General features: G+C 40.5%; 1 protein-coding gene across 1 annotated transcript; it reads right to left on the bottom strand.

The window, feature by feature from the left end:
• Nucleotides 1–179: 179 nt before the first annotated feature.
• xkrx (XK related X-linked) lies at nucleotides 180–12098 on the bottom strand. Its single transcript, XM_085905862.1, has 3 exons — nucleotides 11259–12098; nucleotides 5705–5964; nucleotides 180–4160 (listed from the first exon to the last, which is right to left on the bottom strand). Exons 1-3 carry the CDS (start codon nucleotides 11585–11587, stop codon nucleotides 3310–3312), a joined length of 1440 nt encoding a protein of 479 aa, XP_085761988.1. The 5' UTR covers nucleotides 11588–12098; the 3' UTR covers nucleotides 180–3309.
• Nucleotides 12099–13285: the final 1187 nt, after the last annotated feature.

Below are 13285 nucleotides of genomic sequence, written 5' to 3'. Positions count from 1 at the left end.
GAGGAAACTTAAAAGGTGCAGTATTCCCTTCAGAAGCTGAAGGACTACATTCCGATAAGACGGAAGTCAGATAGCGGAGAATTGAGGAAGTGTAAGAAACCTTAATGAATGGAAGATGTTTAAAAATAGCTGCTGAAACGTCACAACAGGATTTGATACTCGAAGCAACTTGTTTTAAATATAGAGGTTTTATTTGATTAAGGTTTCAAGTCAACAATAAAGTAGTCAAGGCACTGGATGCAAAAAAAACCTTAAACATTTATCAGTAAAATGGTGAGAAATCAAAATAGAAGCTCATTCAGTGTCAGAAAGGTCACATTAACTTTGTTCTACATTGTGACAAGTGGACATGTCATTACAAAACCATGATAATTACCTTTTCAGATGGTTATCTTTTTTGACCGGATTGACATTCAGTCTACACTACTCACAAAATGTTAATGATACTTGACTTTCTGGAGTTTACAATGGACCTAAAACTCAATCTAACCATTAAGAGGTCAACTAAAGTTGACTTTTTCTAAGTCTTTGGAAATCTAACCATTTTATGCTTCAGGTCTTTTTTCAGACTTTGCTGTTTTTTTGTGTGTTTTTTTTTTAACAAGCAACTAAACGTTGTTTAATTGACGAGAATTTTCATCGACGTTCGCTTATCGTCTCTCTTTTATAACTTTCTGAGGGAACCTTTGCGGGTCTCCTATCAATTGTTGTTGTGCCTCTGAAATGTTCACCTTGAATCCAAACATCCCAAACCTTTTACAAGTAGTGTATTTTCTTGCTGTTCTGCTCATCAATCATGTTTGTTTTCATGCTGTTTGCTTCTTTAACTTTACAACTTTTGTTTCCCACAGATCTTGCTGTCTGTCACTTTTGCCCGAACAATAAACCCGTTTTTAACAAGGTGAGGCATGCGTCGCAGCCGGTCCAAGCAGTTCGACAAGCATGCAAGAAAGGTTAATTCCTTCGAATCTGACGTCTTACAGAGTTTGTGCAATGTGACTGAGCTGCACTTTTTTTTGGCGCACAATCCCCCCCGCACACCTGTCCACTCTGAAAGCATTCTTTGTCCCGTGTAGTATACATTCTTGCAAAATCGACTTCAGTGGGAAAGGCAACAGAAATAGTTGACCGATTTGTGGTTTTGGATAGGTACATCTGTATGATAAAGAGTTACACAAATTAAAAATGCTCACTTTGGAAATCAAAATGTAAAGTAACAATATTGTGGTTGTGGTATCTTGCACTGCATCACAAAGAGCTGTTCCGAGTATTTTAGCAGCTACACAAAGAGAGTCAAAATACTACAAGTCCCATCCTAGCTGACTCGGACGAAAGGCTAGTCAATTGCAAACACCACCACACACGCAGCCTGCTACCATTACAGTATTTTTTTTTATCATTTAGAATTTGGATGATTACAGATGAGAGCTCATCAAAACCCTACATACAATATGAAATAAGTAACCATTAGCATTATCACTAATGTGCAAGTTAGATAGAAATTTGCATCATCATTGTATTTTTTTGTTATACATTTTATGACTCCATACAAAAAACCCTTCCCTGTTTTATTTAATCTACTATGATACTTTTCTACAATATGCAAATTTATTGATGTAAAAGAAACACCTATCCAGTGCAACACAGTGGTATCAGTCTATTAAACATTTCATTTGTGACTATAACACAACATTTAAGGTAAACAAATTGCCCCGAGTGAGTCCTTTAAAAAATAGATACATCTAAATATGACTTGCATTTGCATGTATCATTGAACAAAATGGGACTTAATGAATGATGTCATTTTGGTTCAAAATATTAGAAACAGCTCTCAGTATGCCACGACAATAATGACCACATTATTACATTAGTACTACATACTTGCAACTGAGCATTTTTCTCTAGGTTTGATTCAGTGATTTCCAACCACTGTGCAAAGGCACATAAATGTGTTGGGAGAAATTTCACTCAAATGGTCCGAACATTTTAATTCATATCATTAATTTACTACGAATATATTTTCCATTATTCACATCAATATAGCATCACAATCTATCTGTGCCAGCAACATTAAGTGACAAGAGAATCAAATACTTTTCTGTGAGTTGGTCAAAAGTCCAACGAACCTTTATATCCACTGGTTGCCACTAAAACTAAGCGGGCACTGGTTTTACCTGGACTAAATCAATACAGATTGAGATCATGATTTTAACATTTGCATGTGTGACATGAGGTGCCACAAGATGGCGCCAAAGCGCCTTTGAAATATCAAACCCAATCCAGCCAAATTATCTTTAGGGACATCATTTCAAGTGATAGATAATAATGGAGAACAACCTTTGTACGATGGTGAGGAGCTAAACATGGGTCATTAGCGGAAGATGTTAAGAGTTTCCGCTGGATGTACCTTTCACGGGACTTACTGGGAATTTATTGGAATAAACCAGTACAGTAATTGAAAGTTGCCTCTTAATATTGCTTAAATGTTAGTCTCATCGTGACTAAAACAACAGTACAGTGTTGCCTTGATTTACGAGTGACTTAATTGAATTTTTGACTGACTTGTGAGCATGTGTCGTAGCTCACTGCACAATTAGTAGCACTTTGGCTAATGGTCCACAATTTTTCAAAAAAAAAAAAAAAGTTTATAAACTAATGCCACTCTCAGATTAGGCTAATATCAAACTAATCATACACTAGGAGTCAGAGAATTACATATGTATTCAAAACAAACGCATTGCTAGCCATTAATACGGTAGCGTTACGCGCTTGCTAATACATAATGGGAAACATAAGCAAGAAACTGATATTTGAACACAAACAGTACAGCAACACATGGAGACATTCACAGAACCCAGTCGTCCATGTACGGGGCATCCGTCTGTCTGTCTGTCAGCTGGTTTCATTGTATCTAATTAATATATATATAAAGTACTGTAATAGCATTTTTCTCCTTAAAAGTTAAATTCCAAAATCTGGGTTTATTCTGGGGAAGATGGAACAAATGAATGGCAATTTCATTCATTCATTTCAATGGGGGAAAAATATTTACGTTACAGTTGAGTTAGAGTCAGTTGAGTTATGAGCGTGGTCATAATAAATTACATGCGTACCTCAAGGCACCACTGTATTTGTTGCACCTCACTGTCATAGATGAACAAAGACATGATTTGTGGTCATTTTCAGAGCATTTGAGTGAAATGGAATCATTTGTTGCAGCGCGCCTGATGAGCTATCACGGCTCTCCAATGTAGCGCGGCACCGGGTTGGAAATCATTGTCACTAGCGGGTGCTCCTACGATTGTGATCTCAGGCATATTCCGTGATGTCATCCAGGATGGCCGTCTCCTGCTGCTCCGTGTCGCTATTGAGGTTCCGCGGGTCCAGCAGTTCACGGGGCTCGTCGGGCATCAGCACCATGGTGGCGGCCGTGGAGTAGGACGGGGCCATTTTCCTCGCCTGGCCTCCACCCTGGCCTGCTCCTCGACGGCAGCAGATGCAACGCAGGCAGTCGTGGATGTTGTGCCGGAAGAGGCTGCGGCACGGGTGGAAGAACTGATAGAAGAGCAGCATGAAGAGCACGGCCAGGCTGTAGCAGATGAGCAGCTGGACGGCGAGCAGCGGCGCGCACACATATTCGTAGAAGTCCGACTTGAAGAAGTACCACAGTGTGATGAGGAGCAGATTCTCTACAAAGCGGGCACTGTAATAAATGGCTACACGGTCCCAGCGCTGCTTGCGGTCAATGAGCTCTCCGTGGCTGAGGTCCAGCTGCACGGCCGACCAGCAGAAGATGTTGATGCATGCGTAGAGGAGTGTGAACAAGCACAGCACTATCACTGTGCCCAGCTTGGAAAAGTTCTTCTCCACGTCCTTGGCCAGCGAGCCCTTCTTGGCCCAGAACTCGGCCCAGGGCAGGAAGAAGAAGAAGATCAGGTTGGCCATGCCCACGAGGATCACCCAGTGGGTGAGTGCCGTGCTCATGAGAACCAGGGCGGTGACGCGCGTGGTGATCTCCAAGCCCCGCCACAGGATCATGCACAGGTAGGCGGACGGGCGGAAGCGCACCTTGTAGTCGTCATAACGGATCTGGATGGCCAGGACGCTGCACACCAGGGCCCCGTATATGATGGAGATCTTGGTGATGATCATCAAAGTCACTGCAAAAAGAAAAGATTGTGTTAATCGCAGAGCACATCTTCCTCATACAGTATGTCTCGGTCAAAAGACTATTAACCCAAACCATGTGAAATTTTTTATTTTACTAACCTCTTTCCATTTTATCCTTATTTAGTCAACTAAACCATTTTATTTGACAAATTAATAAAAATAGGATTGGATATATTTTTTTTTCACCCATTTTAGAGAAGTTGGAGTTCAATGAACCCAATCATAAGATTTTTAGGAATATGGAATGCAGAGAAGATAATTTAGCAGCTCAAATTGACATGCTTAAAAGTTTGACATACTCAGCAGCTCCTCATATCTCGAGTCAAGGTGGGACAAAAAACTCCAGCACGCTAAGCTGGCCGCCGTCAATTCGCGACGTCTCTGTGGCGGGAGAGTTGTCGTATGTAAACAACATCTCTCGACCTTCAAGTTGAACGAGTAATGAGTCACTTGACAAGTCAGGCTTTTACAACAAAATATGCTGACAAAGTGTTACAGTGCGTCACGTGTAACCGAGAATCAACAAGAAAATAAGCTTTCACAACAACTTGGTGAACTCTTGCCTGAGTCATGACATCATTTAATTGGCACACACTTCCTCTTTCATGCGCGGTCTTCCGCACAAACAGAAAGTGTTTCTACTCCCAAACTCTGGCTAATTTTGCCCACTTCTCGGAGGACATTAAAATTGAGTGGACCGTGTTCTGCGCCACTGTTGAGGCGGAGCGATGGCCCTTAGGTGGTCGGTGCCTGTCGTGGCTGCAATCCCCAAACCCGCTGGTGGACACAGGTGGTAAGGGGTGGCGTCAAGCTGAGTCCAGGACCTTTTTGGCCTGCGGGACTCTGGGAGCAGCTGATGGGTAAGAGCTGGCCAAGCGGAATGTGGCTTCTGCCAACATTCACGCAAAAACTCAGACACTAGTGCATAAACAAGCAATGAAATTGTACAAAAAGATATCGCCGGAGTTTGACAATAGCTGTTAGCTGACGGAACGTTGATGACATGACATTAACAACACACGTGTAAATGACCACTGAGAGAGTCAGCTAAAATTATGGTATCCATTTTGTATCATAAGTCCATTTACAGTAGTCATTTTCAAGATAGGCCTCATATTAAATTTTGGGATGAAATATCAGGGGAACCTAAAATGCATTAAAACTGTATTGCAAGACTTCAAATACGATGTTCTCTTTGTTGTGACATTATTTCTCAAGTGTTGCATATTTTTATTCATTTCCTAATTATTTATTATTCATTATTTTTATTTATTTCCTATCATGAAAAGTCATTGACAATAACAGTGTCTTTACATAAATCGATATAAACAATATGAAAGGCAAATTGAGAAAAGTTTTCGAAACTGGTAGCCCTTCGCATGAGTTGCCAAAAGTGTCTGTCTGTCTCAAAAAGGTTGGTGACCCACCGGTATAGACGTTTACCTGTAGCTGGAGGGACAGGTGACGAGAAAACCTACCCAAATTCCAACATGGTAGTTAATGACTTGAGTTCCAACTTAAATAATGATCTTACGTCGGACGGGGAGGATGTATTTCTCCTGGATAGTGGCATACAACTGAAGTGTGAGCTGCGGAGTGGAGCCCAGGAAGGCCTGGATGACGGTGGTGCGCTTGAAGGCGTTTCTGTGCGTAGCCAGCATGCGCTCGGAGCGGCTGACTTCGCACTCTGTGCGTGTGCCCTCGCCCCTCTTCAAGTAAATCTTCCTGGTGATGGTCACGTAAGGCTCTTCCTTCCTGCCGGCTTGGAAGTACACCTTCAGGGCATCAAAACACCTGCAAGACAAACACGGAGTACTCCTTTACAACTGCACAAAGCTTATTTTGAAGGAGAAGCCTGAAAACGCTCCAGAGGGTTTGGACACGTGATTTAGAAGTCAATGGGAACTTTGAAAGGATTGAGAAAATATTTTTTAATTATATATATATTTTTCAGTCGCTTTGGTACATTTCTCGGATAAGAACTTAACTTCTCAAACATGCATTTCTCAAAACCATTTTGTAAAAGAGCAACCCCGACATTGAATGATTGTGTGTCAATAAAACAGCTTCGTCATGTTGGTAATATAAGGGCATAGTCTGGAGTGATGTTCTGATATAAACTCCAACTTAAAGGAGTTTTCACCCACACATAAATATCTTTTTTTCCTGATAAACTGTATAAATGAAACTATAATGCATGTTTGTTGCTTGAATTTAGGAAAACAAGACTGTGTGGCGCCATCTTCAGGTTAACCACATCACTGCATGTATATTTGCCTTTCAAATTTGTACAACCATCAGTATAAACACCTAAACTTAATTTACTTAATACTAATGGCAAGTCATTTGTAAAAAAATAAAATAAAAAAAATAAAAGAATAAAAGAGGACGTAATATGCTCCTTTATTCCTAATCTTGTCCATAAATTCTACACCGCAGTGTAATGAGGATTTCCCCTTGATGGATGATAATCCCTAGATGTATTTAAAACATTTTCGTTATTAATTAAATGGACTTTGTTTATAGTAACTAATATTGTGGTGAGGCCCCACCAGAGGGCAGCCTGAGGAAAGAAAACACGCTTCCTTCCCTGAGGGTTGAAAGGCTTAACGGAACCTTACAAGGGTGTGGTCCCGTAAACTTTCTCAAGGTGAATGCTCTCTGTGTTAAGTTACAGGACAAACAACACACTGTTAGTTTTGCAGCCTCCGAGAGGCTCCTGGGTAGAAGGAAGGTATTCACAAGCACACAATTCTAAAAAGAGGATTGAGTGCATCGTGGCGTTTCACGTCACTGTGCTGGAATGTTTCGCGACACTGCTGCTGACCGGCTGTTAATTTCACCGCGTAAACGTGACACGCTGGTCCTTGACCCAAATGTTGTCAGCTGGCAGCAAAGCAAACTCTTATCACCACCATCCCCCTTCACATACTGAACATTTGTGTGCTCCGGCCAAAAGCTCTTGGGAGCCAGCTGAGAAATATTGATGAATAAATTAGGCAAGGGAATCAATATGGTGACTTGCTTTTACGGCCGTGTCTGCTGGGGTTCAAGCCGGGAACGCAGAGTAACTGTGACACCGATCTCTCTCAGGAAATTCTTTCGACAGCGAGATCATCCTGTTTGGGACTGCCCACAATCAAGTGGTCGGGCCTCTGGCAAGAGACTATGTATACATTCAGGTGTTCGGCAACCACAAGAAGCCGTGCATGTTGGGACGAGTGACAGAGTAATTATGTTGTTTGGCTTTCTTTTAGAGACAAGTTGAGGCGAGATCGACAACTTTACTGACTGTTGAGAAAAAAAAAAACATTCAAAATTGATACGATGACGCCGTGCTCTTCACTGAACCACAGAAACGAGACGTTGTATCTGGAATTCACACATGGGTGCCGGTATGTAGGCTTTAAGTGACCACGCAGACAGTCCCGATATGCTGCATAACTACTTTGTTGAACTCAGCAAGAAGGAGAAAGACGATATTAGAGCCAGACCCTACGCTGACCGCATTTGTTGCATGATATCCCGTTTTGATTCGGCGAATTCAGAAGCAAAGATACAGATGTTCAAATTTTAGCACATAGTTGCGGACCAACCGGGGCACGATATTGGCTTTTGAGTGACCGTGCAGACAGTGCATAATATGCTGCTTGATGCTATTGATTTCAGAAAAGAACCAAGATGGGTTTTGCCCAAACCAGTGGACAAATCGACATATCAGTATGTAGTAGGTTGTGAGGTTGGGTTTATTTTTTTTATTTTTTTTGGAATAACATTCCAGTTGTTTGAGAAAGAAGATGTTTTTACTGCTTGGTCATGAGCTCAGCCATTAAAGCTTCCCTGAGTGTTGCACAGGAAGCCAACAGGCAGCAGAGGCAATGTGTTTACATCGAGTTGAGATAACGCAGAGGAAGCGCAACGCAGGACTAATGCTACTGTGCTTCAGTGTGTGTGTGTGTGTGTGTGTGTGTGCTCTTTCTGGCCTTTGTTTCATTTACATTCCCCTCAGTGTGATATTCAAAGGTGCTCATTGTCTATTTAAATCATTGACGTGGGGAGCGCACTCCTCGGTGTGAGCAGTGGGAGTATTGAGCAGATAAGAGATAACAGCTGCTTCTGGTTATGTGCTCTGTAACTGAAATTGATGGGTGTTCCGAAAAATGGGTTGGAGTATGTTTGCTTAATGTCTTGGCAAATGCCATCCCTTGAGTATTCTCTGTTTCTGTTGGGCTTGGTTTTAACGTACTCAAAAACCGATCCCCCGCCCTTTGGTGCAAATTCCAATAGGATTGGGACATTCATACCTTCAACAAGTTACAATGGAAGACAAAGTTGGAAGCACAGACAGCACGTTTCCAAAATGTCTTGCTAAGATAGCTACAATGGTTCCTTGAAATATAAGTTTTTTTGACAAACCATTTTTTTCTGGCTTTAACTTGGGAGCTCAAACTACAAGCGTACTTTGGTGGCGGTGGCCCCAAACAGGTCGCCAGCCAATTGCAGGTTGCGACAACAACAACAAAACATTCACACTCACATTAACATCAACAGACAATTTAGAGTCTTCAAGTAACCTACCATGTGTGTTTTCGCAAGGTGGGAGGAACTCGGAGTACCCAGAAAAGCCCCACGCAAGCAAGGGGAGAAGAAAAAATATCTCTACACAGGAAGGCCAAAGCCCTGATTCACACCCATTACCTCTGCACTGTGAGCCAGTTGGGCTAAACAGTCATCTACCGTTGCCACCTTCTTTAACGCTTTACATCATGTTATTGTTGAATGTTTTTATAAAGTAATACCGTACTAGCAATACAATACTGCAGAATGCAAAAAAAAAAAAAAATCAGGGTAGAGGTTTTACGGGATCAGAACGGATTAATGAACGCAACTGTCAGGCTGCAGTTGTAAATAAGAACTTGTTCTTAATTGTTTGCCTGGGTAAATAAAGGTTAAATAAAAAAAAAACTAAAGAAAAACTGCTTCCACACATGTCAATGTGAAATTGGGGAATCAAAGCTCACAATGTCGAACGGGTTTCTTGCAGGGGGGTGAGAATTTGAGAGTGCCACAGTCTCTCCCTCGCCTCGTGGCTGCTAAACAGGTTATCTTTCTTCCTATTACCTCGAGAATAAAAGTGCGCACGGCTATTTCTAGACACTTCTCTGATCGCTCCTTTTAACTTTAAGATCAGCTGCATGAACAGGACACTGTGAAAGGATTGGCCAAGATCAAGCTGTAATAAATTTGGTGTGCTTGCAAGGCATTAAAAGCTTCTGCAAGGGGAGGGGACATAAAAAAAAAAAGAAAATCAATCGCATGGAACCCAGTGGTGGGCTGTACATTCATTCCTATCACGTGATGATAGAAACATTAATACTACACAACATGTAATTTCACAATTCAGACAACAATAATGACAAAAATACAAAACCTCTCAGTAAAATACATCACAGTCAGCAGAGTTGATGATTAAAAGTAGCACTGTGTGCAGATTACTATAGACATGTTTTGCTAGTTGATTTGCTCGGAAAGTTGATAAGTAAAATCAACAGTCTTATTGTTTAGTATAGTTTAAGTGATACAGTATCTGCCAGCACTACCGATTCTGTAAGTGGACATGGCAACACACTGAAGCCGAAAGATCAATAAAAATGTATTATGTTGTATTGTATAAAAGTAGTTACATATATTGGCAGCCGGTCTCATATTTGCTTGATAGAGCCTGGACATGATCATTAAAAATATCAATTACTCACTGTAAAAAGTACATTCAATTGGGGCAGTCAACGTTTGGATTCCAGTTGATGATTTTCAATGTCCATGGTAGTGAATGAGGTAATATTGCAATGGTTACATTAGCTTTACATTTGTTCAGGATATCCAAATGTTTCACATTGTGATGGGGACAGTTTGATTAATTCAGTTTCACTTATTTGTCAAATGTTTTATTGGTTGGTGGTTGAATAGTATGAATCACGCAACAGATTGGGTTCAGCTTCGATGATTCCAATATATCATTGTGTGGGAGAAGTTTTTATTCAATGTGAGGCCTTCTGTTAATTCCATCTGGACTGTGAATCTATTTGCAATGGGAGAATATGGAAGAGTCCAAACACATACTTATATTATATTGGGATTATTATCTTTGTAAGTGCAGACTTTTAGATGCAACTCTTGTTGTGCAGTAATTATTTGATCGGACCACTGTATCTCAAAAACAGTTCTTCGCTATTAAAAACATCAATTTTGAACACATTAAAAGAGCGATATAAATGAACTGGACTTGACTTAAAGCACGTTATAATTGCAAAAGCCATTGTGAAAGCGCTATATAAACAAAGATGAATGCATCTTCTGTTGTATAGCTGCACATAAAGTAACGTGTCCAATTTAGTGTTTTATTGAACGGTGAAAACATGGTGCGAGGGAGACGGGAGAAGTAGATTGTCAAAAAAAGAGGAAATGGGAGACAAAGGAGACTCGGGCTTGATTTGATTTGGTAATTTATCTTGTGTTAACTGCATAAATGTGAGTGCATTTAAGCCATGTACAACACTTTGAGTCAAATTTGTGAGAAGTGCTTGTATGTCAAGTTTGCAAAAATGTATGGGGGGGTAACATGTGCCAAAATGACGACTCGTATCTTGGAAACTCGTAAATTGGGTCACTTGTATCTGTATTCTATGCCATCACTTGCCAAATAGGCTTATTACTTTTTTCAACCTCTATGGATGATGACGCAATGATCTTAATTGATCTATTGACCAAGATCTTGGGGAGAGGAAAAAAAACAGGGACAGCTCACCATGAACCAGAGAGCAATGATGACAATGATGCAACAAATTCAGAGAGGCGAGATATTTCCCCATGTGTGACTGGTTGGTCCGACCAAAACCTATTACAAACATACCTGTGCCTATCTGCACACATTAATACATTTTCTAATCAGCATCTTTGGTGAGTAAATGTTATATTAGATTTTTTTTTTAATGAGATTATCGACCATTTGAATTGCTCCACATGATGCAACCTGTAAATTCTTTGCTCACAGTATATTTTGTTTTTGTTTCCAAGTATTGAAAACCTACCTGATGATGGGCCCCAAGAGCAGCAGGTGCATCAAAAGGACCAGCGGCCGGTCTCGGCCTACGTCCCGGTGGATGAAGATGAGGGTCATCTGGATGAGCACGGCCGGCAAGAGAATGAAGGCGATGGTGAAGCCCAGCCAGTGATCGTCGTCCGTGCGGTGGTAGCTGCCGCACAGCACGGCGGCGTTGAGCAGCTCCGCGCAGTACAGCACCGTGGCGAGCACCACGCCCAGCGGAGGGCGCACTCGACTCGGATTCACCACGACCACAACTTCGCTGTCCGACGCCGGGGGATCCTCGTAGGAAATCTCCCTCTCCTGCTCCTCCATGGCGACAACAGTGAAAATCCAACTTTTTTAATTCACGCTTTAACCACCAAGGGATCGCGCGTATTTAAATGGAAAAATCTTAGCGTCCATTAGTTCAATGCTTAATTCGGCTCCAGCTCTCCAACCTGCCACCATTGTTCCTTCCAGCGATCAAAATAGTTAAAAGGTCCAGTTTTGAAACACTGATAACCGGAGGAAACGCCTGGTAAGCAGCTGTGTCTTCGTTCCTGAGCCGGTGTTGTGGGTGCGCTCGCTCGGTCCGACTGTCAGCGTGGAAGTTCCGCCTCGTCACGTCGTCAGCTCAATCATCGTTAAAAGCTCTGAATATCTTCTTTTCTGCCTCGTCTGAAATTTGGGACTCATGACACTAACTTAGTGGCGGCGGCGGCGGTTGACGTGATTGTGGCGGCTGCATGTGTTTTCAGCTGTTTCATGGCATGCACCTTCCACGGTGGCTGTGCAAAAAAGAACATGCAAGCTGGCATACAAAATGAACACTACACCGGAAGTGAAAATGTGTGACACTTAAAATAAGAGCATTAAACCAATCGTGAATGTCCGGTTTAGGTCCCTCCGTACTAATTGCATATTTTTATTCGTCTCTATCACCTTTGAGGGTTTTTTTTTTTTTCATGAAGCAACATCCATTCTCAACACCACTTATCCTGGTCAGAGTTGCGGGGTGCTGTAGCCTATCCCATTTATTCTTAAAAAAAGAAAAAGAAAATGAAACAAAAAGAAAAGAAAAACGCCTGTATTCTCGTGAATAGGGAATGGCTACACAACTTGTCATCACATTTTGATTTCCAATAATAATATAAAACAGTACCACGAAAAAGTTTGGAAAGTTATTTATTTATTTATTTATTTATTTATTTATTTGTTTATTTTATTGTTTATCCATTCTTATTTTTTATCTACTATTTATTTATTTATTTATTTATTTATTTATTTATTTTTTTATTGATTAATTAATATCTTTATTTCGAACATCCAAAACAAAAAGAAAATTAAGCAAAACATTTATTTATTTATTTATTTATTTATTTATTTATTTATTTACTGAATCAAAACAGAAGACGTTTTTTTTAATTTAGTCTTCATCGTGGGCACCTTTTACCCAGATAACAGCTTTGCACATCTTAGTATATTTTCAGTCAACTTTGTGATGTGGCTGATTCTTTATGACCTGAATGTCTTTCAATTTGCATCCGTGCATTAAGTAAGTGTTTTTACTGGTACCGTACCTATGATTAAAAAAAAAAAGTCACGAAAAAACACATTTATTCATGCAGTGATGTCGTATTTATATGATGATGAGACACAAGAGTCTTGGTCCCCTTAGGTACGCACTTCAAAAAATATATGACATAATAATTTATTGCAAATTATTTTGTGGACACCCAAGTTGTACTATATGTGTTGTAATGATGGTGCTGTAGAAAAACAACAGATACATAAAAATCAAACCACAGCCAAACCAATGGTATCATAAAGCAATAAGGGAGATCTTTTAGTATTTTTTAGTAATATGTTGATTGCATTGTATGAATATATGTTGATGTGCAGGACGATAGTTTTCTTATTATGAGGTATAATAGAAGTACAGTACTCACATTTTAAAACATGATTGCTTGCTTTTAGATATTGATTAACTTTGCAGCAACTTCGTGCTAGTCTAAAATTACTGCAATGGTG

This window comes from Syngnathus leptorhynchus, chromosome 2 (genome assembly GCF_054491065.1).
Source record: "Syngnathus leptorhynchus isolate UIUO chromosome 2, UIUO_Slep, whole genome shotgun sequence".
Classification (NCBI taxonomy): Eukaryota; Metazoa; Chordata; class Actinopteri; order Syngnathiformes; family Syngnathidae; genus Syngnathus; species Syngnathus leptorhynchus.
This window is presented reverse-complemented; position numbering and strand designations above follow the sequence as displayed.